General features: G+C 54.6%; 5 protein-coding genes across 5 annotated transcripts; 2 read left to right on the plus strand and 3 right to left on the minus strand.

Moving 5' to 3' along the window:
* Positions 1-2589: 2589 nt before the first annotated feature.
* TRIREDRAFT_121158 (serine/threonine protein kinase) lies at positions 2590-4708 on the plus strand. Its single transcript, XM_006964055.1, has 4 exons — positions 2590-3429; positions 3524-3584; positions 3674-3935; positions 4011-4708. Exons 1-4 carry the CDS (start codon positions 2664-2666, stop codon positions 4449-4451), a joined length of 1530 nt encoding a protein of 509 aa, XP_006964117.1. The 5' UTR covers positions 2590-2663; the 3' UTR covers positions 4452-4708.
* Positions 4709-5649: 941 nt separating this feature from the next.
* Positions 5650-7551, minus strand: TRIREDRAFT_46882 (uncharacterized protein). The gene is made up of 3 exons (XM_006963991.1): positions 7258-7551; positions 6883-7118; positions 5650-6696 (listed from the first exon to the last, which is right to left on the minus strand). The coding sequence occupies exons 1-3, from the start codon at positions 7279-7281 to the stop codon at positions 5826-5828; spliced, it is 1131 nt and encodes a 376-aa protein (XP_006964053.1). The 5' UTR covers positions 7282-7551; the 3' UTR covers positions 5650-5825.
* A 1797-nt stretch (positions 7552-9348) lies between these two features.
* Positions 9349-9831, minus strand: TRIREDRAFT_32712 (uncharacterized protein; the record flags this gene model as incomplete). The annotated part of the gene is made up of 1 exon (XM_006963979.1): positions 9349-9831. A coding segment is annotated over one exon (483 nt), but the record flags the coding sequence as incomplete, so codon positions are not given.
* Positions 9832-16777: 6946 nt separating this feature from the next.
* On the plus strand, positions 16778-20236 carry TRIREDRAFT_59435 (vesicular transport protein; the record flags this gene model as incomplete). The annotated part of the gene is made up of 3 exons (XM_006964056.1): positions 16778-17246; positions 17339-20114; positions 20185-20236. Coding segments are annotated over 3 exons (3297 nt in total), but the record flags the coding sequence as incomplete, so codon positions are not given.
* Positions 20237-22097: 1861 nt separating this feature from the next.
* TRIREDRAFT_76734 (uncharacterized protein) lies at positions 22098-23707 on the minus strand (the record flags this gene model as incomplete). The annotated part of the gene is made up of 1 exon (XM_006964216.1): positions 22098-23707. One exon carries the CDS (start codon positions 23705-23707, stop codon positions 22544-22546), a length of 1164 nt encoding a protein of 387 aa, XP_006964278.1. The 3' UTR covers positions 22098-22543.
* Positions 23708-27574: the final 3867 nt, after the last annotated feature.

Consider the following 27574-nt stretch of genomic DNA (forward strand, 5'->3'; position numbering starts at 1 on the left):
CGAAGCAACAAACGGCGTCTGCAGCTATGAGCGGCAGCGACGTGGATGCAGATTGTACCAAGATCGACACCCTCTCTTTAACGTCCAACGGCTCCAGCATCGCCAAGAAGCGCAAGAAGGACCGCAAGCCCATAATTACCATGGAGAACGCCGACCCGGCGCGACACCCGCAGACATCTGATATGCACGAGTGAGTCGGTCGCTTTTCTTTGCCGTTTCTGTTTGCGCATTTCTTTCCCTTTATTACCTCTTCACCTACCTTTCCGTCTCTGCCCTCCCCCTCACCCCTCTGAGAGAGCCCTGCGAGCCACCCAAAGTGACGGGATGAGCATGATGTGCATCTGGCATCGTGGATGTATCTGCGCTGCTATTGGCAAGGACTGGCCGGGTGCCTGGCTGACCTTGCTGTCCAACTCCACCGTCACATCACTTCAACATTCCCCTCGCAGCCGGCAGCTTCGTTTCCATTCCCCTTTGCGCTCTCTGCATGGCAGCTGCATGGCCTCTTCCACCCGCTGCGGACAGCGACTCGTCCTGGCCGTTGCCCCTCGTTGCTTCGTGCCCCCCCTCTATGACATGGCCGGCTCCACCATCTTGGCTGTCCCGAGCCCGGCATTTGCTCCAGTTGAGCCCAGAGGGACCCAGAAGCTGCAGGAGGAGGGAAGGAAAAACAAGGCAGACGAGCGTCATTACCTCATGTGTACCTTTATCCCTGATGCCCCATGATACATCCTACCTAAGGTACCTTGGGAGAGGCTGTGGTGAGGATGCTCTCTGTCCTCGTACGGATGCTGTTCGCATCAGCGGGGGCTGCGAGCAACGCTCAAGTGAGACCAGCTTGGAGGCCGCTCCCCGAAGCTGACGAGGGCCGAGTGCTGCGCCAGGCCGGTGTTTGTTTTGTTTGATTTTGCTTTGAGATTGATTTTCCTTCAGTTCAAACCCAGCCTTCAACGCCTTTGTCGTCGTTGCTTGCCATGGCAACGATGTTGCACCTCGAGGACCCAAGTTTGCTGCTGCATCCCATGTGGCTGCGTAGGGTTGCCGTGCTGCTGCCCGTCAAGGACCCTCAACTGTTGGCTGCTCCGGCCGTGGCATCCCGTTCCCGTTTCCCAATTTCCTTCTGTCTGGTCTCGAGCAGTCCTTTCCCCGGCTTTGTCTCCTGTCCGTTGCAGTGGACAGGCCTGAGCACCGTCATCCCCTGAGCCACTCCCCTCTCGCGAGCTCCTTTTTGCCTCCACCAGTGCTGTTTGTTTCCCGCCCGGAGTTCGCATACGAACATGAAGTATTGCAGAATGTATTACAGGCTGTGCTTCACGGCGCTTCGCCGCTCGCAGTTGCTTCCGGCGCCTCCAGCTGTCAGTTGCCCCGCTGGAGGGGCTGGTTCGGGCGGGTAATGAATCAAGCAGTGTCGGGTCTGGTGCTCTGCGACGGCCCAAGTGCGTTTTGCAGGTGCTGCCGCTTTCAGCTGCTCGCCGTCATCATTGGACCCAGCCAATGGCTCTCTCGATGCGTGTGTGCGCGCGTGTGAGCTCAGCCAAGTCTCACTCTGCTGCTATGCCCTGCTTGCCCTTTCTCCCCTCCGTCACCTTGTCACGATACCGCCCTTTACCAGAATAACCCTCACCTCGCCTACGCTGCCCGGTTTGCTACCTTGGGGGAGGAGAGACAACGCCCTGTTTGATCGCTCTGCCTTTTTTTTTCTTCTTCTTATCTTTGCATTTGATTTCTCTCTTCCTTTCCATCTTCTTTTGCGTCTATTTTCCGCTCTTCCCTTTCCTAGCTAGCCGCAACGGGCGCTATCTCATCGTCCCCTCCGAAGCCAGCCGCGAGTATCATTGCCCAGCCATTTGCCGCAGAGCGACGCTGCAGAATGTCAAAGGCAGCATGAGCTTCCTCAAGACTAGGTTCCCCTCACCTTTCCTTATCTCCTTCACCGAGCCATCGTCTATTCCAGAGTCGCCTTCCCCAGCCGCAAGGCTCCTTGGAAAGCTGAGGTGCTGCAAGGGGCTTCTTTGGAGGTTCTCGTGCCCAAGTGGGCGGCCCGCTTTCTCACGTACAACTGCTCCTGCTACCTGCTTTGCGGCTCGTATGCTGCCATGTAGCGTCAAGCAGTATTACGTGCTTACCACTTGCCTTACTACTTACCTACCTATGGCTTGAGTGTGCGTCCGGCATTTCCTGCTGCTCTTGCCGACTCCTTCATCATCGCTGCTGCTAGCAGCAAGTGCTGGCTGGGTATCAAGTGGCAAGAGGAGGCAGTGTTGCTGGGAAAGTCCAGGCTAAGCTGGCGAGAGCAGCCGCAACCACTGTATACCTTGCGCACCATGGGATCCAATGTTGATGCCAGTTCACCCCGCAAAGGATTCTTTGGTTCGAGTTGCCCACTAGCCTCTCTCTTTCCCCCCCTTCTCAGATAGACCGCCCAATCAGGAGCGACTATCCCTGCGCCCGCCGCTCCAACTTCAACCCTTTCTCTCTTGTTTCCCGTCGACTTGCTGCCAGATCGTTCCTTGGCCATCACCACATCTTGAACCCCCCTCCCCCTCCTCTCTTTGTCGCCTGTTGAACGCGCTTCCACGAGGCCCGAATCGCGATCGCTAACCCGTGCTGCCTCCTTGGTTTTTTTGCTGCCATCTAGAACCCGCCAATTCCCCAGCGCCGCCATGGCTCACTCGCCGTCCTCATCGTCAGCCGCTGACGACCCCGCCGAAAACACGGCCGACGAGGAAGATTCCGAAGACTACTGCAAGGGCGGCTACCACCCCGTCCAGATTGGCGAAAAGTTCAAGGACGGCAAGTACACCGTTGTGCGCAAGCTGGGCTGGGGCCACTTCTCGACCGTCTGGCTGTCGCGGGACAACACCAACGGCAAACACGTCGCGCTCAAGGTGGTGCGATCCGCCACCCACTACACCGAGACGGCCGTCGACGAGATCAAGCTGCTCAATAAGATTGTGCAGGCCAACCCCAACCACCCCGGCCGCAAGCACGTCGTCAGCCTGCTCGACTCGTTTGAGCACAAGGGCCCCAACGGCACCCACATGTGCATGGTCTTTGAGGTGCTGGGCGAGAATCTGCTGGGCCTCATCAAGAGATGGAACCACCGCGGCATCCCCATGCCGCTGGTCAAGCAAATCACCAAGCAGGTCCTGCTCGGCCTCGACTACCTGCACCGCGAGTGCGGCATCATCCACACCGACCTCAAGCCCGAGAACGTCCTGATTGAGATTGGAGACGTTGAGCAGATTGTCAAGAAGGTCGTCAAGCCCGAGACCCCCGACAAGGAAAACAATCGCAACGGCCGCCGGAGACGTAGGACGCTCATCACTGGCAGCCAGCCGTTGCCCTCTCCTCTCAACGCCAACTTCAACCACAACAACCTCTTCCCCTCGACTACTTCTCAGGGCAGTCTCGGTGGCATGCTAGAAGGTACGACCTTCCTTGCCTGGTGTTTGACCAGATTCCTTCCTTTTGTGACTTGCTTCTAACATGTGGCGCGTTCCTTCTTTTTCCTGATATTTAGGTAAGCAAAAGGATGAGTCGTCAACGGCCGATGATGCTCAGAGCAAGAGAGAAAAGTCCGCGTAAGTCCCCTTTCTGTGTTTTTTTTTCCCCTCCTAGCCTGTCCTCGTGCTGACATTCTTGTGTTTGATTCTTTTTGCCCGCCGTGCAGTGACCTCTTGTCCCGCGAAGTGTCGGGCATCTCGCTAGATAAGTCTAGCTCACCGTCGTCAGCCTCGACCAGCGACAAGCGAAAGGCGGACGATCCGCATGCATATGACATAATCAGCGTCAAGATTGCGGACTTGGGCAACGCGTGCTGGGTGAACCACCACTTCACCAACGATATCCAGACGCGACAGTATCGATCCCCCGAGGTGATTTTGGGCGCAAAATGGGGGGCCAGCACGGATGTCTGGAGCATGTCGGCCATGGTGAGTACTTCTGTCTACCCCATCGTCTTGACCTTTTATTTCCTTTCCGATCAAGCTAACAATGCCGGCCTGCAGGTTTTTGAACTGATTACCGGCGACTATCTCTTTGACCCCCAGTCTGGCACAAAGTATGGCAAGGACGACGACCACATCGCGCAGATCATAGAGCTGCTCGGCCCGTTTCCGCGGTCGCTGTGCCTCAGCGGCAAGTGGAGCCAGGAAATATTCAACAGGAAGGGAGAGCTTCGGAACATCCATAGGCTGCGGCACTGGGCTCTCCCCGATGTTCTCCGAGAGAAATATCATTTCAAGGAGGACGAGGCTAAGCGCATCTCGGCCTTCTTGACCCCCATGCTCGAGCTGGTGCCGGAGAAGCGAGCCAACGCCGGCGGCATGGCCGCTCACCCCTGGCTGGACGACACGCCGGGTATGAAGGGCATCAAGATTGAGGGGCTCGAGCCCGGCAGCCGGGGCGAGGGCATCGAGGGCTGGGCCTGCGAGGTGCGGAAGCGATGAGTTGGGGGAGCCCTATAGACGGAGCAGAAGTCATGGATCAGGGCCATGCTACCTACGCTTGTGTCCCCTTTTTGTGTTTGTTGTTTTGGACCCTACTACGCCGCCAGTTAATGATGAGTGGACGGTAGAAGGTTTTTGTGGTTCCCAGGCAGAATCGAAGACGCCCAGGGCAGCCTTTTTTTCTCTTTTTTTTCTCAGCAGATGTTCAAGTAGATACGAAAAAATGATTCCCTTACGAGGCCAAGAAGTTAAAGCACACACAAGGAAGCACGCATGGGAAGAAGAAGAAGAGAGACTGGTAGGGAGATGAAGTTTTCGGAATGAAGCTGGTCGCTACAATGTTTTTGACTTGACTCGGAGGGGGCGTCAAGATAGATAGACTTTGCAATGTGACGATTCTTACATCACACCTCGGTATTTCGCCCCATCCTATGTATCCCTTTTGACTGCCTTTGGCCTTTGAAAGTCCTCAAAGTCCCCTGAATCCCCTAAACCCCCTTATAATCCCCAAATGTGCTTCCCTCAGCCGAGTCACGCCAGTGCAATGCCGCCCATCATCTATTCTATCATCCGTCGGCCCACGCCTTCTCAAGCGGCGGATACACACAAGTCAAATGGCCTGTTAGATACCTAAACGCTTATGCACTCCTGTCCCAATATCAATCGTGGGGCTTCTCCATCTCTGCAATCAATAGCCCGAAAGCCCCGGTTCCTCCGCCTGTACGGTTAAGTCAAGCACATGCATCCGTGTCATGTCCTATGCTGCTGAAGAAATAGAGGTGAGATGGAAAGGGTGGGTGCCAGATAGACATGGTAGCAAAGCTAAAAGGCAAGGTAAGGAAAGGAAAGGAAAGGAGAGGAAAAGAAAAGAGAGCCAAAGAAAGGGGTATAGGTATAGCTGAAGATAACACCTAAGGCGGCCTCGGGGAGTCGGGCTCCGTGCGCCAAGGAGCAGAAAGCAGAGCCGACAACCGGTGGCGACGCCGATACAGATGAAAAACCGCGGAGAGAAGTTGCGTGTCTCGGTGAAATGACAAAGTGGCAGAACGTAGACGAAAATGAAAAGGGAAAGGCAAACAAGAACCCGAATGAAAAACCATGCGGAGAGATATCACTGCAAACAAATGGACGCCTTCCACCGAGTCCCCCTGATGGTTTTTTTTTTTTTTTTTCTTTTTGTTTTCCCTCTGCCGTATGACTCAATCTCCTCAGCTTTCGAATCATGTTTTCTCTTTTTTTCTCAAGCTAGGACTTCCCCAGTGAGGGGAATCCTTTCTCTTGATCAACGCTCCTTTCTCTTCCCTGCTTTAGGCCTTTGTTTCAGCCTGCAAGACGCCAATACGCCTACCGCGTTGCAGAGCCATCCGCAGCCATTTATTTCTTACATCTCGTCGATCTCCTGGCCTTGACTGAAGCTGCGGGGCCGTCGGCATGGGAACTTGAGAGCTCGCTGTCCTCGGCTTGTTTACCACCATCGTCAGTTTCCGGCGTCGTTGGCGCTTTGCTTGAGCTCGCGTCCTTTTCTTTCTCGTGTGATTTGAGGACTTCTCTTACGATGCGCTTCCCTTCATCCAGTTCGCCGTTGGGCGTCCCGCAGCCCATGCACTTCCACATGCCCATTTCGCCCAGGCTCTTAGTGCCGGGAGGTGCTTGTCCGTTGACCAGACGACAGGAACGGCATATCAGCACGATGCGATTCTTGGCGGCCGTCTCGTCCTCACCCAGGAGGACGTCGAAGATGCGATCGTACCAGTGAGGCTCAGAGGGGGCCGGAGGCGGCATGCTGTACATCTGCTGGCTCTGCGCCGACTGAGGCCGGGGAGGAGGAGCATGTCCAAAAGCGTTGGGCGCAAACTCGGCCGTGGTGTCGAGGGAGCCGACGCTCTGGGCCAGCGGCGTCACGGGTCGGCTGCTGGGAGCAAGCGAAGCGGGGGAGATGTCTCGGCGAGGAACGTTGGCTGTTGGGGGAGGCGAGATGTGAATGCGATCCGGCATCGTCCACGAGCCTTGCTGCGGCTTTTTGGCGTCTTGTGGTTCCTCGGGCGCCTCCTGCTGTCTGCTGCGCGGTCTTCCATCAGGCCCACCGTATTTCTCAATGAGCTCCATGGTGGAGTCATATTTGGTCGCATCCTTGAGCTTCTGAATCGTCTTGCCGCGCTCTTCTTGAAGGGCCTTGAGCTTGGTTTCGAGGCTGTCGATGCGGAAATTGTAGTAGCTCGTGATGACGAGGCGAGTTGTGTAGATGCTGTGCAACGACAAAAGGCGTAGGGGCACAAGAGGTCAGCTAAGGACACATGAAAGAGGGGAAGGGAGGGCAAGTGACTCTGCGTAGGCTTGGTGCATGCTTATGAGTGCGGCATGTGCGCAAGTCCCAGCTCAAGCTGCGTGTAAACCGGGCGACGAGGAGAATGGGGAAAGACAGCAAACTCACAGAACGGGTCCTCCAGCCATACCCGTCCATTCCCAAGGCCCGAGGTTTGGATATCCCACAACCAGGAGCAGAACGATGACGCTGACGAGGTAGGCAAAGGAAGTGTATAGAGTGCCCAGGAGCTTGATCTTGCGGGACCGCAGGCGGGTCCATTCTAGGCGAGACTGAGTGGTTGTGATCCTTTTCGAGAGGGCCGAGAGAGCCTTTTCGAATGAGGCCGGCGAGGAGTCGTCGCTCTGTTTGCGCGCAAAGAAACCCACTGGTCAGTGACAGCCATGAAGAGAAGGGAGGAGGAGAAGGAGTAGGAAGAGTAAGAGGAGTAGGAGGGTAGGTAAATCGGTAGTTAGAAGCAGTCAATGCTGGTCGAAAGCTTACCTTCCAAGGCCAAAAGGACACCATGGCGGCTATTTTGAAGAGGGACAGAGGCGTCGCGATGGGCAGAGAGAGGCAGAGCTTCTCTCCTGTGCAGAGGAGGCTCGGACAGGTATGCCAGATCGTTGGCAGTTGCGAGGGAGAATCAGGTGTGCGGACGACGACGGTTATGAAGACAGAGACGAAAAAGGGGGTTGCGCAAGGTCCCTGCAAGTAAGCAAGAGTCTGCAGCTGGAGCTCTGAAAACGGCGCAGCCGCAGAGCAAAACGAGTCGAGGCTGGTTGAGGCCCTCGTGAGCCCTCGCAGAGGAGAAGCACGAGACGCAACAACTGGAAGGCGGATGGATGGCAGGACCGAAGGCAAAGCGAGTGACTTGGGCCTAGCGAGTAGCTCCGGCTGGATGAAGAAGTACCTTTTTGGACACAGAGGCAGGAATGAGCTCGTGGTGACTTCATTGGGCAGGTGGGAGCGCGGCGCCACAGGCAGGTGGGGCGATTGCCCTTTATCCGCGGTGGCTGATTGGGTGCGACGACTGGCGCACAGCCACAGCAGGTGCCGACTTGCAGCTACCCCAGATGGTGAGCCACAGATGATTGGCGGGCAGTTGCCTACTGGAGGATTTTACCTATGACAGCACTGGAGAGCAGGCAAAGAAGGAGCGTCCAAGTTTTGATGCTATAACAGAAATGATATCATCGCCACAGCCATCGCCAAAAACTCGCGCTGGTGGGATGCATGACGACGAGGATGATATTGCAAAAGACTCCTGAGATCACGAAGGACACATATGCTACGAGTTGCAGCCTTCGCATTCTACCGGCGGCCTTCAGATATTAAAATGCAACCCTTGAAACAGGCACCACTGTTAGGCGGATCGGCCGCTAAGGTTCAGGGACTCTGGATCTTGCATAAGGTACCAGACGGATGCTGATGCGGCTCGACATGACGGATCGATTGTAGGGAAAACGCGGCATCTCGCTACCTTTTACCATCTCCTTCCATCTTCCACTGTGTTCTCTCACCCTTTCTAATCATCATGAACGCCGCAGGATGTGAACAGTCAATAAATGAAAATAGCATATAATAAAAGCGTGTCTTGTAAAATTCATGTCAAACAGTCCGACTTACAAACTCATGATTGCCCTTATTCTCGATACCCAGTCCGACTTCTGTATAGTGTGTAGTATAGGTACGTTTTGCATACCTTGTGCGGAAACGAATGACTTCTATACTGCGTTTGCAGTTCCCAAGCAAAGCCCCATATGCCCTTCATGCCCTTTATACCTTACCCTTGATTGACCTTCAACGCCCAGCAACGAATCCCTAAGGGACCCTAGTAGGCCTAGCAGGCACCATGCAAATCTGGTTGCCCGTGGCGTTGAGCAACTCGGCAATATTACGCTTCTGGTCGTGGTTCCAGATACACCGATGCGGCCTCCATGTGTGAGAGCTGTCCTCGCATTTCATGCCGGCGTCGATGCACTCGGCGCAGATCAGCATTCCTCCGTTGCAGTCGTCGCACTCATACGCCTTCTCCCAGTGCAGGCTGGTCCGGCAGCAGATGCTGCAGAGGCACTTCTCGCGGTCGTACTTGTACTGCGTGCGCTCGCCTGCCGGGTCCTCCGGCCAGACGGGAATGTTGGCCACCTGTGTGTATTTCTTGAGGAACCGGACAAACTGTCGCCTCTTGGACCTTTGTGCCCAGGCGAGGAGGGTGCAGCCGAGGAAGTCTCTTTCCTCAAAGTCCGCATAGCCTTTCTTGATGAGCAGCTCGACCACCTTGCGCTGTCCGTTTCTGGCGGCCACGAAGATGGGACTTGTCCCGTACTGATCCCTCTTTTCGGGCGTGCTGACCAAGGGAAGCAGTATCTTGACCAGTCGCGCGTGGCCTCGCATGGCGGCATGGAAGACCAGCGAGCGGCCTTGGTTATCCACGTGGTTCAGGTCGAAACCAGGGATAGTGCGGAACAGGCTCAGCAGCTGGATGCCCCCGGATTGAGCAGCTCGGGTGCCTACAGTCTGGCCAGCCCCCGAGCTGGTCATGACGTTTGCTCCGTAGAACAAGAGTAGCTTGGCAGTGTGCAGGTGGCGGCCGTCGGCGGCACACATGAGAGCCGTCGACCCGTTCTTGCTCTTGGCCTCCACATGAGAGCCCTTGTGGATGAGAATCAAGGCCGTCGAGCTGTGGCCATTGGCCGCGGCGGCCATGAGAGGCGTCCAGCCGTTGTCGTTGGTCATGCGGATGTCAGCGCCGCAGAGGGTCAAAAGATTGACAGCGGGATCGTGGCCGTTGGACGCAGCCAGCGAGAGCGGAAACCAGCCTCCCATTGCCTGGGCCGCGATGTTGGCCCCACGGCTGAGCAGGATCTTGCACATGTGAAAGTCGCCTCGGCTTGCAGCCATACAGAGAGGAGTCCAGAGATTCTTGCATGGCTGCTCGATATCAGCACCTCGGTCGAGCAGCTGAAGAACGATGGTGTCGTGTCCCCTCTCGGTCGCTATGATCAGGGGTGTCCATCCAATTTCAGTCACAGCCATGGGATCTAAGCCGTGCTCAATAAGCTCTGCCACTGCCCTCGCGTGGCCAGCTTCGACTGCCGCGTGTAGGCATGTCCAGCCTGTCTCCGACAGCTCAGAAACGTCAGCTCCTCTCTGAATCAGATAGCAAATCATCTTTGCTTGGCCAAAGACGGAGGCGGTCCTCAGTGGCGACCAGCCGAAATTCTCGTCGCTCTTCATCGAGGCGCCGTACTCGTCCAGCAGGAGCTTCGCGACATCGAGCCTCCCACGGCTGCAAGCCACGTTGATCGGCGACCAGCCACCCCTCGTCGGCGCCCTGAAGTCGGCTCCGTTGTCTATCAGTGTCCGGATAATGTTGGTGTATCCGTGGCTGGCAGCGAGGGTGATTGGCGTCCACCCTCTCTTGTCCTCGGCCATTAGGTCAACTCCAGGCAACGACAGCACCAGTCTGGCAACCTTGCTACTCCCATGGCAAGAAACAACAAAGATGAGATAGGAGTGGTTCTCTAGGCAAATGCCAGCCTTGATAGCCCTCTTCAGAGTCTCCACTCTGTCCTTCTTGGCTGCCCACGTGAGGCAGGAGGCCTCGCTATACATCTCATTCCGCTGATATAACACATCGCCAAACATGGTGTTGAAGAGTTTGCAAGTCCCCGCAAAGGCGGCAACGTCCTTATCGCTGGTGAGGTAGCCTCCGATTTGGCTGATGACTTCGGTGGGAACGCTGAACAGGCCGCTTTTTTTCTTGTTTTGCTGTATCATGTTCCCGTCTTTTTCGATGTGTGACTTGTTTGCTGCCATGGTGGAGACGGTGTCTTCGTCCACATATGTCTCTAGAGACGAGGAGAACAGCAGGTGGAAAAGGTTGGAGCGGCAAAGGACGCCAATGTCTGTATGCCGAAAGAGACAACTGTTGAACAGAAAAATGTCAGATGAGAAGTTGAGCCACGGAGAGTAGAGCAGACTTATATACCAAGACCAAAACTCGCCAAGGGGGGTGGGAGCACAAGAATCACATGAAGCTGAGGACAACGGCCCAGGTTGATCAGCAGGACGGCATGACCTGCACAAGCGACTAGGGATTAGAAAGAAAACAAGACAGAAGGGGAAGGGAAAGAAATGAAAAAAAGGCTGTCGGTCAGTAAGTGGCTGGCTGCAGCTGCACGACAACGTTCAGCCTCAGCGCCAAGCTAGACATGTATGTACTGTACAGCAATAGCTGCCATGGTATCTGATAGGTAGGCAGCTGGTTGCGAGAGGGGCGTGAGGAGGACGTCTTCCAACGAGGGGACTTGCAGAAGACTCGACACACTCCATGGGTGGTGGAACACATTTGCGGATGGCTCTGAGCACTAGAGTGACGGTGGAGATGGGCGACAACAAGAGTGAAGTAGTGAGGCCGGATCTCATGCCGGCCTAGTCCAGCAATGGTAGTAATAATGCTGTCAAGCCCCCGATGCCCTCTCAATGCTCCCCCATGCTCGCCGAAGATACTCGTCTAGATGAGGTCCCAGATTAGCGATCTGTTACTAGCTGTATCCCAACTCTCCGGCTCTGAAGCAACGAGACGAGACGATAATACGACACTAACAAAAAAGAGGCATGGGCGGCTACGGAATGCCTACCTCATGGCAGACGGCAGCAGGCATGGGATGAGGAGGCCAGCTAGAGGTACTCAGGTAGTATTACTACTGTATCTAGGTTGGTAGGAATTAGCGGACAGGTACATGACGGGAGGCATTCCTCGAGCAAGCATCCTTGAAGTTGCCTTACGATACACAAGCGGTTACGGCAACCTGGTCCCTCGGCCAAGTACCCAAGTATCTTTCCTGGCTACCTGGATTGCTGCTCTGCGCCTGCCTTAGCAGCGTGGGGCCTTGTTTCAGCCCCCCGCAGCCATGCGGCTGCTGATTGGTCAGCAATGGAGTCGGAGAGTCAAGCCCGGCTCTGGTCTGGGCGGGAAGAGGTGGGGCTGTAGCAAGTGGCAAGTGCGGGAAGGAAAGGAAGGGGAGTTCGAGGCAAGGGAGCAGGGCAGGAGCCGCACAGTGCGGACAACCCACCAATGAGCCTGCTCGTGACGTGTGCGCACGTTGAGTCTCGTCGTCTCTCGTGCATCGTGCAGCTTCAATCTTGGAGCTCTAGACCTTTTGCTCTACCACTGATCCCGGTACGAGGGTGCTGTCAATGTCCATTGATTCTACCTGTAATGAGTCTCTAGATCTCGACTCCGAATCCGGCCCTCCCCGTTGCCGGCCCTTGGCTTTATCCCCCTTCTTCTTCTCATACGAAGCCCAAATGCCACAATTCAAAAGGTTCACACTCCTCTCTCTATACTAAACATCCTTCTGTTAGGTGGACACTCGTTGTCTGGCTTCCTATCGACTGCTCCTCTTCGAACTGTCGACTGATGTCTCACTTTCTTGTCAACTCGTCGAGGCTCCATAATCATGTCTCTCCCTCCCTTGAAAGCCACAGAACTTGGCTGTCCACTTGCATCATTCTCTTCTGATTTCTGCTCTTTCAGCGGTCAGGCAAGGCCTCGTCCCTCTCCCTGCTTCTGTCCTGCAAGCCACAAAGAGCACCTCCTCCCGACTCATGTGTAACGCGACATCTCGCTCTCTTGCCTGCAGAGAGCTGCGCTCGACCGGCTGACTTTGGCTTAGGGAGCCCCCCGCAGCTTGTCCAATCTACCTGAGTCGATTCGTCATGTCCAGATGCCCAACTGTTAGGTATTCAGGCTCGTCCGCATGGCATGGCATGGCAGCTCGGCCGACATCCACCGTCGATGCTTTACTTGATGCAACTGCATATTGACTCGCCACAAACACCAGCGGCCTCGACATGGCGCGTACAACTAGCATGATGGAACGACGGAGGACTCGTACGTGTCCGCATCATCACAAGCCAATCCGCCCCCAACATGACGCCTCCAGACAGCCAGCCCCCTTGGCACTCCCATGGCAATCCATCACAGCCCATCATAGACAGGCTTTTACACACAGTCGCAGTCGCTTTAGCCGAGATTGCTGCAAGATGAACCGGTGAGCCTGCTGGACCGCCAACCACCGCTGCTTGCCTTCCGTTGAGGCTGTTGATCCTTGTACACGCATGGCCATCCATTGGCTTGACAGACAGTCTTGCTTTGCTGGCAGACCATACTGTCAAGCAGGAGATATGCAACTGTCGTCCTCGACATACCCCTCCCCATCTCTCATACGACGCCTATCCTTCCTTTTCTTTCTCAATCGATGATTATGGCCTGCTTTTGCTTTTGCTTTTGCTCGGCTGAGACACCCCCAAGTTCAGCTTGCCTGCCCATCCGATCTGCTCTCAGTTCCAGACAGTTGCAGACGTCATTCGATGGGGAAGCCAAGGAGTCCTAGAAAGAGATCAGATAGCCAACGTAATAATTTCTGCAAGTACGTAATTCTCCCTCGATGATGTTGATGGCGCATTTTACCCGTCTCTTTTTGAAATCACTGTAAAATATAAACCTCACAAGCAGAGTTGCTCAAGTATATCCAATTCCTAATGACACCAATGTGCAAAGAAACCCGCATTCCGCGCTCATTCTTGACACACATGAGCCAGAACGGCTCATTGGCTTCTGCTTGCTCTCGGGTAACAGGAAACCATGCCGGGGCCCGGTTAACTTGACCACAAGTCGCGGATGGGCAACATGCCATGTGTTTCCTGATCAACCGTTGCGGTGGCTGCCTCATGTGTGTAACATGCAATCCATGCAAGCCACGGGGGCCCAACGTTACACGTCAATTGTAGGAGGCGTGCCCCATAGATTGCTTGCTCTTTACGGAGAAAAAGGGAAAGATCGTGAGCCTGGATGATGTATTACTCTGTTGATAGGCGCCGTGTTGACGTCGTGCTCGTTTTCGTCTGCCCTCTCATAGCATAGGAGCATCTCTCAAGTGAATCATTGCATTCCAGTATATGAGCAAGGTATCTTTCCTATTGGCTGAGCCAGGTTGAGAAGGAATAGGCGTATCCAGGCAGCTATCGACTTGATAAGACTATTGATCCGGATCGTAGCCGTGGAGGTTTCAGGGGGTGACAACTTGCATAGGCTCTGGAATGGACGTTTCGACCGATATTGGCTTCAGATCCTCCCCTCTTGATTGAGTGACAACGTAAATTATCGGAGGCGATAGGTGTTGAGAACCCGCATGAAACTCATGCCACTGTCATAGCAGTCGTGTACCATGGCCACCCTGTATGATGCCCCCGAGTCATCAGCTCGATCTCCTCAATACAAAGTGTGATACTTCCATTTGATCTGTTCAGATCCATCTACTACTGGACAAGACGTCTATTGCTGTGGAGCCGCAAGCACGTCCATGCAGAGGCTTCTTGATAACTGTTGATATCTTGAGCACCAAAATTGCCAAGTATGGCAACAGACACCACTCGATGAAGATGTGAATAGAAGTAGAAGAAAGGTGCACCATGCGGCTGAGGAATATTTAGTAGCTTTGATCAACAAATGGGGCCCCTCCACCTACGAATTGATTGCTGGCCCGACAGAAGCGAAGTCGTCGTTAGCGGCGCCGTATTCGAGAGGGTGAGGAGGAGGAGGAGCGAAAGGAGCCGCTCAAAAGGTAAGAATACACGGGCGACGTCTTTGCCGAACAAGGCTTCAAGCAGCAAGTTGTTGATAGTAGATCAAACAATGATATGTATATAATGCGGGCGGGTGAAGGAATGCATTAATCCACGTTACCATCGTGGAACAGAGGAACATGACAAACGCGAAGACGGTGGGCATCTCTTGCGGATGAGCACGGCAACGGGTTGCTGGAGGGAGCCATCTCGCAGGACTGGCCAATGGCCCGTTCGGCAGCAGGAAAGGGGACAGGCTTGGACTCCATAGAGACGGGACGAAGTTGCTACTGGAGACTCTGATAATTACTCTGGAATCGAGCATTGGTCACACTGAGCTGTACCAAGGTGATAGCGATGCCATGTCTGGCGAGTGGCCTTGATCAAATCAAATAATCCTCTAGGCATGACCCTTCTCCCAAGCATGACCCTTCTCCCAAGCATGACCCTTCTCCCAAGCATGACCCTTCTCCCAAGCATGACCCTTCTCCCAAGCAACCCACGCCCATGAACGTGTACTCGTTCGAGAGCCACTGGCAGTCTTGTATCACCACGCGTCTCTTTCAGCGTCATTGTCCTGGATCGAGTCGTATCCCGCATGCACTCAACGTGCAAATCGATCGTCGCATATGGGCATGGGAGGGAGAGACTAGTCAAACCTTCTAGTAGCTGGTCCCCGCCAAAGGTTTCCCCAAGAGAGTGTAGCAGGTACTATTAGTACTCGAGTGGCCCGGTAACTTCTAAGACGACACAAAGCCGAGCAGCTAAGGGTCGTCTGACAGACGAGCCACTGCTGAGCACCAAAGTTTATGAGGTAAAGCGAACGATTAGGGACCCGGCGACGCTATACTGCCTTGTCCCTTCTCGTCAGGCGACCGAGAATTGACATGGCGCTGACTGATTACAGGCCGTCTGGCAGACGAGCGGTCTCTGGCCAGTCCTGAGAGGCATTGCGATGGAATGGGATGGCCTTGTTTGCCGACCCAAACCATCGTTGTGCCGTTGGGGCATGGCCAAAGTGTCTCCGACGTGCGAGTCAACGACGGTTCCGGAGGAATGAACAGATTGTACTTGACATAGTCGGCCTGTTTTATAGAGAGGTGTGGAGAGGGACAGAGAAGGAGATGGAATCATGTCGATGTCTGTTGCCAATGGTACCGTCAGTAAGCGCAATGACTGTGAGAGGGACGTCTTCACCTACCCGGCAGACCGTTTGGAAGGAAGACTTGTCGGAAGATGACGACGGGAGAAAGGAAGTTTCGTTGGCCCAGGAGCTGCTGGGCGCAGAAAGGCACAGGCTGATGGAGATTAGTTGGCTTCGAGGGTCACAACAGGCTCGGCTATTGAGTCCCTGAACCAGGTTAGCGAGCTGCCAATGAGTAGAGGTAGACGAGCGGCTGCCATACCACAAGATGGACTCAAGCATCAACAGGCAATCGTGAGAAATGCGAATCAAGTGAGGAAGAGGGTCAATGATATTCTGGTGGATATTTGGTCAGTCGATAGAGATCATAGCGCGGATATGGGTGAAATCGGTGGGAGGTTGCCCAAGAGACTCACCTGGGATTGGCTTTGAATTGCTGCCATCTCAACGCTCCGGCGCCATGCGTCGTCTCTGTGGAACTTGTGCATCGTTCGCATCAACGACCCGTGCTTGGATTGGAAATTGAAGAGACATGGCCGCTTTGAATTTCAAAGGAAGTAAGGATAGGGATCGGAGATGAAGACGAAGAGTCGGTGAGTACCTTAGAGAAGGTTTATTAGCGAGCAATCCAGTAAACCTTTTCTCGCGAGGCAGTCGCTTCGCTTCGCCTTCAGGAAAGCACAAAGGTGAGGAGGAAAGTACCCTGGACAGCGCTTCAGCACCTAGAAGGTACCCCCAATTGCTCGCTCCTGCCTCCCGTCTCTCAGCATCTCGCGTCAGCCACCAACAGCTGGGAAGGTACGTACAATTACCTACGAGCACATCAAATCGACAGCCGCTAAGCCTAAATTGTCAACTGCCCTCTCTGTGTTTCCGTATGCATGCGAGCGAGGCTGAGCTTCTAGTCGTCCAACAATTCGACACTCCAACAGAAGCCTTATTACCGCCACGAGGCTGCCTGCATGATAAAGCCTCGATAGGGTCGCATCTTTTCTTCCCCTTTCCCGGCTTCTTGGCGATATTTCCAGTTTTCTATTCTCTTGCACTCTTTATTTCGCAGTGCTTTAATGCAAGGCCTTTCATGATTTATACCTTTTAATTGCTGATTTCTGTCCACAACTGGCCCAAAGGCCCCCGCTCTCATCATGTTCCAGGTCAGTCTCCTTTCGATGTGCGCGTACTCTGTTGAGGCCAAAACTCCTTTGATAGAGGCATTTTCCTTGCTGACTATCCTTTGAAATCGAGCTACAGAGAATCAAAGGTGCCATTGACCGGACCATCGCCGAGGAACAAGCCCGCCAGCAGAGGGCGCTTGAAGTTGGCTCCTCCGTCAACAGATCCGCCTCGACCTCGTCGCGAAGAAACGAGAGCGTCTCAGGCAGGCGATCTCGGCCTAAGAACCCGGGCTCCGATGCTGGCGACTCCGCGCCAAACCCCGACCCTGCCGTATTCGAAGCCGCCTTCGTGATCGACGACAGCGAGGAGCCGAGCCGAGCCGGAACACCCAAGCCGGTGCCTCCTGAAAAGGATGCGCCTGCCGGAGAGCCAGTCGGTAATGCAGAGGCTGGAGGGGATTCAGGCCCCTCGAACCCCAATGTCGACGGCAAAGATGCGTCGTCACACGATGGCGCTGCGAATGCGCCCAAGCCGGCGCTGACTCCGGAGCTGCGGCAAAAGCTGCGCAAGCTGGAGAAGCTCGAGGCTACATATCCCGGTATGTCCGACCCACGGGAAGTGAGCTGTATCTTGGGTGGTGGAAAGTGGAAGAGACAAGGCGGACAAAGGACTGATCATGGTACTTGATAGAGCTCCTGCGCTCCTACCGTGTTGCACATCGACGTGCTACTGCCATCGAGCCGTTTGAGAAGGCACTTCGCGAAAACACACCGTTAGCCTCAATTGGCGATCCAGAGGCTCTGGTTGAATACCTCAACCAGCTGAAGCTGAAAGGCGACATGGTCATGGACGAGCTGAAGCGAGTGTCTGCCGACAAGGACGAGTTGAAGAAGAAGAACGACGAGAACGAAGAAAAGATCAAGAAGCTGCAAGGCGAACTCGATGCCCTGAAGGCAGAAAAATCCTCGGAAACAAAGAAGCCCGAGGCAAATGGCACTGCAACAGATAAAGCAGGAAAAGATGGCGAGGATTTCTTTTCCTACGATGAAGAGATTCCTCAGCTCCAGGCCGAGCTTGCTGCCAAGACGGAAGAAATCGACTCACTCAAGGCTGAAGTGGACAGTCTCCAGAAAGAGATCTCTACCCTTAAGCAGGATAGCGCAGGCCTGGTAGAGAAGTTGGAAACCTCAGCCTTGGAATTGAGTGAGAACCGCGAAGCATCTGCGTCACAGGACTCTCTGCAGGCCCAGTTGGAGGCTCGAAAGGCGGAAATCGAGAGCTTGACAGAGAGGCTGGCCAAGGCGGAGAAGCAGCACAAGGAGCGCGAGAGCCAACTGGAGTCAGAGAAGAATCAGGCAGCGGCCAAGGCGCAGGAGGTGGAGGATTTGCTTGCTAAATCTACCAAGCAGGCCAGCGATGCGGCTGCAGAGCTCGCCAGGGCCATGGCCGCCCGGACGGTGTCCAAGAACCTGATTGACGAGCTCAATTCCCAACTCGATAAGCTGAAGAAGGACAAGTCTGAGATGCAGAGCAAGCTTGATGAAGCAGTGAAGAAGCTGGATGAAGCGGCCAAACAGCCTGTTGCTCCTGCTCCTGCTCCTGTCCAACCCCCATCAACCCTCGCACCACCTACGACCGGTGGCGGAGGAAACAAGAGGAACAAGAAGAAGAAGGGTCGCGGCGGTGGTGCTATTAGTCCTGTCCCCCCAGCTACCCCTACTTCTCCTATTGCCGCCTCCATTGCCTCAAATGCTCCTGATGGTGGCCAGGCGCCAGATACCTCAGCCCTGGAAGCAGAAATTACCAAGTTGAAGGAGGAAATCGATACTAAGGATAAGGAGATTGAGCGTTTGTCGAAGAGGAGAAAGACGGAAGAGGATCTCCGCGAGGAGATTGAGACGCTGCAAGAGAACCTCTTGAACATTGGCCAAGATCACGTCGAGGACAAGGCCCGTATCAAGGAGCTGGTTGGGGAGAAGGCAGAGCTGGAGGCGCAAATCTCCGCCTTGGAGGAGAAGATGTCCTCGCTCTCTACCAACACCGAGGCCAACTCCAAGTTGCAGGAGGAGATGCAGGCTCTCCAGAAAGATTACCAAGAACTGAAGGATAAGTCGGCTACACTGCAGTCTGACCTCGGCGCCGCACAGCAGCTGGCGCAGAGCCGCTTCAGAGATTTGACTGAGCTGCGCGAGGTTCTGCAAAAAGCCCAGCCAGAGCTCAAGCGATTGCGCAAAGACTCTGAGGATCTCAAGGCTCTCAGGGAGGAGCTGGCTGCCAAGAACAAGGAGCTCGCCAACCTGGAGAAGAAGGAGAAGGAGCTTGAGCGAGACCTGGCGAGCGCTAGACAGGAGATTGACATGCGCAACTCGGAGATTGGGACTCTCAAGAGCAAATTGGCCGCCGAGGCGGAAGACAAGGCCAAGCTGGAGGAAGCCCAGCGTGTCGCGGGCCGGGACCTTAGGCGAGCCACGGCCGAGAAGATTGAGCTGAGCGCAAAGGCGGAGAAGATGGAGCGAGAGCTGCAAAAGGTCCAGGAGGAGCTCTCCCGAGTATCGCCGCGCGTGGGCGAGCTCGAGGAGCAGATGCACAAGCTGAGGCGCGAAAAGGCCGCGGCCCAAGAAGAAGCCGAGTTCAAGGCCAAGCAGTACACGACCGCCCAGGGCCTGTTGAGCAGCATGCGAGACCAGGCATCCGAGATGACGGTGCAGCTCAAGGAGGCGCAGTCCCAGGCGAGGTCGCTGGAGGAGGAGCTCGGCGAGGTGCAGCATCTGCTACAGGAACGCACGCGCGAGGGCGAGACGATGCGGCGGCTGCTCGCAGACGCAGAGCAGCAGGCAGAATCTAAGCTCCGCGAGATGCGGAACCGCGTCGAGACCGTCACTGCCGAGCGAGAACGACTGGAAGACGAGACCAGCGCCGTGGTGAGGAAGAATGTCAAGCTGACGGGAGAGCTCAAGTCTCGGGTCCGCGAGCTGGAGGGAGAGGTCAAGGAGCTGCGCGAAGAGCGTGACGAGCTGGAAGGGCGAGAACGAAGCTGGCGGCGTCGGCGAGAGGAGCTCGAGGCCCTCGAGCTGCGGATGGAGACGGAGACGACCGAGATGCGCAACACCATCTCATCGCTGAGAGCTGCGCTGGATGCCTCGGAGCTGCAGGTTCGAGACGGCGAGAAGGTCAAGGAAAACCTGCGCAAGGACTACGAGTCGCTGCAGCTGATGTACGACAAGATCTCCAAGGAGCTCAAGGCGGCGCAGGCCAAGGCTGCGGCAGCATCGGTGGGACAGTCGGGATCCTCATCGGGCGTGTCGACGTCTCGGACGTCGGTGGATTCGAACCGTACCACAGGAGCGGGAGAGCTGTCTGACATGCTGTATCTCAAGACGATTCTGCTACAGTTCTTGGAGCAAAAGGACAGCCGTCTGAGAGCTCAGCTGGTGCCTGTGCTGGGCAAAATTCTCAAGTTTGACAAGTGAGTTTGACTGCTCTTCTTTTAGGATATGCATCTTTGACTCAACAGGAGGCTAACGACTTCGAAACAGGTCCGACGAGAAGAAGTGGATGACTGCGGTGCAGCATATCGAGGTGCGGTAAAGGGAGCCGTGTATGACTGAATATGTATGAATAAGTGAGGCCGGCTCGGGAGGATGACATGATGAATGACGCACAAACCTAGTATATATTTAATTATAGACGTCTCGTTTTGGTAACACCATTTATTGTCTGTTTCAATAGCTGTCGAGGAGGCTTTCATACGGCAGCGGAAAAGGGAGACATGTCTGGTTCGAGACTGGAAAAAGCGAAAGAAGGCAAAGATGCGTTGTATCGCATGAGCTTGCTATTCTCTACTAAAGCAACTTTGAGTTGGGAGCTTAGAACCGACACGAAGTATCGTGAAGCGCAAAGTAGAGACTGTGAGAGCAACGAAGGATGAAGGAGATGCGATTGACTACATATCCAAGAATAGAAGAAGCACTTTTTGAGGATGCGATTGCCGTCATGTGATGGACGGCCTGTTTATCGATACAGACTCGTGACTCAAAGCTACGAAATACTTCGATTCCTCGAGATCCAGGTTCTAGGTACCTACAGTTGTCCTTTGAGAAGCCTGAAGCCTCTCTCAAACAAACAAGAGCGCAGCCCATCTTACATCAATTCAACACCTTCATATCAGGGAAGCTTCCCACATGGTACGCACTACATCATTGTCCCTCGTCTGGGGGTGGTGCTCTCCACAGAGCTTGTCCCAGAGGAGCCCTCCTGTCCACTCACCTCCCTCCATTCAGCCTGATCCTTGCTTTTCCCACCCCCAGGCCTGGGCTGCAGCCCCCGATCGATCAGATCATGCATGATGACCAGAAAATTTTCTCGTCCACCTTACCCTGACTCCGTACAGCAGACGACGGTACGTGGTAATACATACACCCACCCGCTTCCAGCTAAAGCAAAGCCGTTGATCCCGCTGCACGTCTGGAGATCGTGCCAGATCTTGCACCCTGTTCATAGGGCTGAGAGGTACAGAGTGCTACCTCCAAATCTACAGGCATTGCCGCTCATCATGGCTGGGGACGGTGCTACTACGTGAAAAGGGAAAGGAGCGGTAAAGCCACATATCAAAGAGTCATGAGTGTTCTAAGAGATATGAATTGGTATCTTGATTCGCGCAAAGGCGGCATCGACTATGGAAATTCGTCAAGCATCGACTGCTCTCGCGAAACAACTAGCTGCTATAGACCACAAACCATGACCTATCGATAGAAAGCCCCCTCGCCGCTCGCTTTCCTCGACAAGGAAATTCGGGCAGAGAAACTCCTCCAGCGTAGCCTTCCATGCATAAGCCGGGCTGTACGACAATACGCAAACGACAAGCCCAAAGTTAAAACCAGAAAGACCATAGTAGGAAACAAGCAAGTTCAATCCCCTCTCTGTCCCACGACTGAGTCGGTCTTGTATGCGTACCCAATGAGAGCCACCGTCAAGGTGAGTCCCATCGTCTCCAATCTGCTTCACGCAGACCGACCAGTTGGATGCAGGGAACAAAGAAAGGGCTTGAAAGGTATCAAACGCCGTGCATGCAATATCCGAATTCCTGCGTCTTCATCCTGAACCAATGTTCCTAGAGATCAAGCGAGTTCTCATCAGGAGTAGAGAGCTTGGGAGCCTCCCTCCTGAAGCGAAAGCCGATCTCTTGGATTTGAAAGAGAGCCAATATAAACAGACTGGATGATGGAAAGAGATGTGAACCTGAAGCCGAAAAGACAAAAAAAAGGAAAAGGAAATCGTGATTGGAGCGGCGTCATGTCTTTCAAGAGCTGGCGCAATCGCCCACTGGGTATCATGGTGGAAAAAACCCCCCTCATGCTTGGTGTATGTGCGTGATCCGTGAAAATACGAAAACGGAGATAAGGAAAAGAGACAATGGTATGAAAAATTGCTCAGAATGCAAGGGGAAAATGCGTTGTATCGTGTAAGAGATGAAGAAGGGGGGAACAGGCTGATGGAGGGGACGATGAAAAAAAAATTGAGTAACGAAATCGTAAGTGGCCTGCGTGATATTGCTTCGTAGATTTATTGCCGCAATCAAGGGACAAAAATCATATCGGCGACGCTGAACCAAGCCGACCAGGGCATTCAATCGAGTGAGGAACCAATTGGCGGGCAAGAAATGAAGATGAAGAACGGATGAAAACAGCAATGTGTGTCGTAACGCTGATGGAAGTGCTGATGGTCGTCAAAGTCGTAAAGGCGAAGGGGGGGAGAATGAATGTTCGAGCTGCTGTAAGGATGGAAAGACACCAGAGTAGAGAAGAGACGACGAGGAAGAGAGGTCATGGAATCAGAGCAAAGGATTCAGCCCACCCTCTCTCTCTATTCGTTGAGGAACCTGAAAATGGCTCGCATCTACAAGAAGCGTCGAACCCAGTCGGCGTTGAGCCAGCCAACCTTGTCAAAGGCCGTCCAGAGCTTCGAGGCCTTGTTGACGTCAATCTTGCAAGCCTGCTGAGCGTCGGTCTTGCGGAACTCCTTGCCAGTCCGGAGGCACTGGAGACGGCGCTCGAACATGCGACGCTTGCTGGTGAGATAGGTGGCGCAGTCCAGGCGGAGGTTGCCGGCGAGGATGATCTCGTCAGGGTGAAGCAAGTCGTGGTACGGGTCGTTGGACAGGTCGATGGGCTGACCCTTCCAGTCAACCTTGAGGCTGTTGGCCCGGCTGGGGAGGGAGCTGAGAGGCGGGCAGTAGTCGGGGAGGGCGTTGAAGTCCTTGTCCTCGCGGTTGGGGGCCACGATCCGGCGGGATGGCTCGGGCGTGGCGCTTGGGCGGCGGCCAGCGGCGGGTCGCACCACGACCGAGGGACCCGTGCCGGAGCGGATCGGACGGGGAGCCGTGGCCTGTGGCTTGGAGACGCGATCGGCGCGCTGGGATCGGGCCGGCTTGGCCGCGATGGGCTTGGCCGGCAGGATGGTTGGGAAACGTTGGGCTCCGATGCCTGCCTGTCGATCCGCCACGAGCAGGGCCCGCTCCTTGAGGAGCCATCCGCGGCGGTCGCTGGTGAAGTGCTTCATGACCTGCGAGCGGAAGGTCAAGGCAAGCTCGTAGTCCTCGCGCAGGGGCGGCGACACCTTTTCGAAGATGATTGTGGACGACTGGCGAGCGCGGACATGCTCGTCCACGATGCGCTTGTGGTGCTCAATCTCGGCGGGTGCGAACAGAGGCGGCTGAGGTGGGCTGGATGGCGAGGACTCGTCGATGGGATAGAGAACGGGATCCTGGATGGCCTGGCCGGGAGGCGTGCTGGGTGAGGCGCTGCTGGAGACATGCTTGTTGTAGGGTGAGATCGGAGGCGACATGGGCAGCGGGTGTTTGTCAGAGGAGAGGCCGCCGCTGGCTGGCATGGAGCCGACGACGGTGGCCATGGCAGAGAGCATCTTTGACTGCTGGCGACCATGGCCCTGGTTGAAGCTCTCGAGCAGGTTGTCAGGGGGCGACATGAGATTGCTAATCTCGACCTTGCCGCTGTCCTTGTGAGCGGCGGCAGGGTCGCCTCGTGTGAAACTAGTCGCCATTGTGCAAGATTGGTCTGCGGGCTGGCGACTGTGAAGGAATTGATAGAAAGGAGAAGGACTGGGAGTCGAGATGAAGGAAGGGGAGGGTATAGAGGCTGATGAAGTAGTGCAAGTGGCCGCAGTTATGGTGGCTGCTGCTGCAGAAGGACGCCGAGCAGCTGGAATGCCCCGGACGTTGTCGAACTGAGTGGAAGCTGGTTGGGCGTGGGAGTATGCGTGGCTTGCCGTGGGTTTGTCAGCCATTCCTCGATGGCGATGCCCCGTCTGACGTGTTTCCCTTGGGTGGCGAAGCCGCAACGAGCCGGACGCAGGCAACACAGCGGGTGGGTCGGGCGAAGCTGTCAAGATCGGTCACAGCCTTTTCGGAATTTAGCCCTGCCGGAGATAGAGAGGCCGGATGTATGGAGAGCTTTTGTTTACCTTTGGTGCTTTGTCTATGCGTGCGTGTTCTTGTGCATACGTTTCCTCCTGAGGCGGCGATGCGAGGACGGCGATGCTCAAGAGGCGAGGTGGCGGATGGTAAGAGAGCAGGGGAGGGAGGGAGAGATAGAGAGAGAGAGTAATAGCCAAAAGTCAATCTGGCTGGAAACAATAGAGGGAGCCTCCTTTGACTCTGTGTGAATTTGGCGACAGCAGGTCAATCAAGCGGCAGGCGGGGGCGAGCTGATTGTCTGAGGTTGATGAATAGAACAGGCAGCTTCCATTCAAGCATGCAGGAGGCCGCGGAGGAATCAGAAGGCCGACCAATTGCTGCCTAGAGTCTTTGCCCTTGGCTTGTGTGCGCTTTTGCCTTGTTGTTTTGTTTGCGCAAACAGTTTCGCCGGCGTGTATGGTGCGTGGTAAGTGGTGGTAGGAGGAGAAGGAGGAGGTGGTGGTGGTGGAGGAAGAGGGAGGATGGATGAATGGTCAATGGAGGATAGACAAAGGCCAGAAATAGAACAAGACAAGGTCCAAGAAGAGATCCTAGAAAGAGGCGGTCCAGATGTCCTGAGGAAAACCTGAGCCGAGTCTGAGTTGGAATTGACCTTGGAACCAGGGCCCACGAATCGCAAATGGGAGGGAAATTGACTTTCGAGGGGTGAAAGGGATCCTTTGTCTTCGTCTTCTGTGGCACAGATGCAGGAACAGAAATAACGGTGATTTGCCCCCCCTTCGGCAGCGGATATTTGATATTACGGTCAAGAGATTTGAGGAAGGCAAAAAGGGACCGTGAACAAAAGGAGGCGATACCGTTGCCCGTGCAGGATTTCCCAAGCTTGTGGGAGGTTTGTATTATTTTCCTTTGGGGGGGAGGAAGATGGGGGGGTTTGCCTTGTTTATGTGTTGCGCCTGGCGACGAAAGGCAGGAGACGGCTAAGGAAGGGTCTTTGGGGATCGATGACTCTTTTGTCTTTGGTCAAACTGGAATCTTTGCCGCTCGAATTGACGCTAAGTTAGGAGAGGAGAACGTCCGTTTGGTAAGCGTTTCCCAAGGGCCGAGATATTTGAAATATTCACAGTGTTCTTTTTTCGCCGCTTCCTCGTCTGGGTTCTTGCGTTCTTTGTACTTCTTTCTTCTTCTCTTCCGGTTCACGGCAGGTACCTTAGGAAAGGTAGTTGGAAGAGTCAAGCAGAGGCGAGCAGGAAGTAGGTAGAGAGAAAGGGAGTCAAATCAGTCAGTTGCTGCTGGCGAAATCGGATTTTGCCATTCAAGTGACTCGCTCTTGCGCTCAGTCAGTGTTGATACCCGATGAGCAGGAAGGACCGCCCTGCTATTAAAAGCTGTGATGTGGCGGCCAGCGAGACCCTGATGCAGGCACACACGCGCGCGCACGCCCCCCGCAAGGGAGGAGCAAGCCAAGACACAAAGGAAGCGGCGGGAAAGGGAGGGGGCGTGTGCGTAGCAGCAAAGTACCGGCAAGTATCTGCCAAAAGCCCGATTACAGAGGGGACTTGGTGCCTGGAGGGGGTGCAGATAAGACGCTGGATCCTGACGGGGGGGAAGGAAGGGGGGGTGTGAGTGGGAGGACAAGTGACAGAGCACGGAGGACAGGCATCTGAGGATGCTTCCTTCCTTTCCTTTCTCATGGGTCCTTTTTACCTGCTGAAGAATCCCAGCAATTAACATCTTCACAGTACAGGATGATTGATACGGTAAGAAATGCCTGCTTCTGCTCATTGATCGATTGCTTGCTGCTGCCTTTTGAAATATTTGGCATAAGGCTCGGCACAGCGCATCTCGTATCTTGAGGCGTTGACGTTACACAATCGTGTTGGGTACTATTAGCTACCCAAGTACCCATCAATTGCTCCCGAGGAAGCTGCAATTCCCAATGGCTCTTGGATTGGGTTGTCATCTACAGTATCGAGTACTATCGCTTGTGCACATTCAGCTCGGTGCCTTGGGTATCCTGTACCTGCCTGGGCGATATCTAGGTAGTAGGTATTGGCGGTCGTAATCAGTGACAGGACGGCGAGGCAAGAGCGGCTGCTCAAATGGGGGGTCAGGCTACACTCGGGGCGGGCTTGGCGCAAGGGAGGGAAGGGGGAGAAGGGGGGGAGGAGCGAGGGGTGTAAGCATGGCCTCAACTGGAAGTTGATCAGCAGGATTCGGTAGGTACTTGTATGAAGCACCGAGAAGTGTTTCAGAGCATCGAGATATTCTGCATGTTCAATGCTTGTCATCATTATAGGAAACTTGATATCTAGGTATGATCTACCGTCTCTGTATCAAAATTATCAAAGAGAATGAGCAGGACGCAGAGATACTCCTCTTTGGATGATGCCCTCCTGGATAAGGTACCCCATTTGCCATGCCAATGTGTATGTACGTGCTAAAAGGCGCTGCATAAATGCCCTGCAAAAACGTGGATGCTAAAGCACCAAGGAAACGTTTGCATCAGCGCATGGGGACTTTGCCCAGGAGTATCTCCTAGTACCAAGGCGGCAAGGCGGCTACTTAGGACCTGCGTACTCCTTACAGATGAGTCCTACCTGACCATACGGCAATGGTCAGAAGGCAGGCTATGACTTCATCGCTAGGCACTGATGATTAGAGCTCTCTCTTCACTTTCGACGCGCAATCAGTCCAACCTCATGTCTTGACCATCAATTGGAGAATTGGTGCCTGGAATATCTCACTGCTGTCACTTTGTCGATGGTACTAAGGTAGTGATTCAATCTTTGCTGTGTCAACATCAAAAGACTCTGCAACTCGATACCCCTACATACTGCACCATTAGAGGCGTAAATCTCCAGCAACTCGCGGGATTTGCACGGAGAGTTTCACGCTCAACTTCAAACCGCACCAGCTCTCACAGCTCATCACTACGCTCACCCTCCCTCCCATTCACCCGCTTGCCTCCATGCTTCTTCCGCGTCTTTCCCTTTTCCCTCCTTCTTGCGCGGCCCAGTCATGTGCGGCCTCGAGGCGCGGTCATCAGGCACACCGGCCGAGCAAGAAGGTGTGGCTGTCTGATTTGATTTGCTCTTCGCGGGCAAGTTCCCCCAAAGATACGCATCTTGGTCGTACTCACACAAGAAGTAGCTGTCCGTTCCCGCGCCGTTCATCCTCGACGGTGCCTCTTGTAGTAGGTATGTACTCAAGTCTCACTGATTGATGGTGCCTTGCCAACTCGTAGGCGAATTGCGACATCACCTATGAGTACTAAGAAGGCGAGGGCATTTTGCTTGCTCTGTAGCAAGCATTGGTTTGCTTTGATACAAGCCGCAGCAGCACAGATAATGCCACACAGTCATATCCTGAGCTTTGCGCCCTGCAATGTTGGCTACACAAAACAGATATATCGATGGGCTTGTTCGATGCCAAGGCTCAGGGCTTCCTTCGGGAGGGTGGCTGTTGAAGGAGGTGGTGCCTGAGAGGCCCAT

The sequence above is a fragment of the Trichoderma reesei genome (assembly GCF_000167675.1).
Source record: "Trichoderma reesei QM6a unplaced genomic scaffold TRIREscaffold_6, whole genome shotgun sequence".
Classification (NCBI taxonomy): Eukaryota; Fungi; Ascomycota; class Sordariomycetes; order Hypocreales; family Hypocreaceae; genus Trichoderma; species Trichoderma reesei.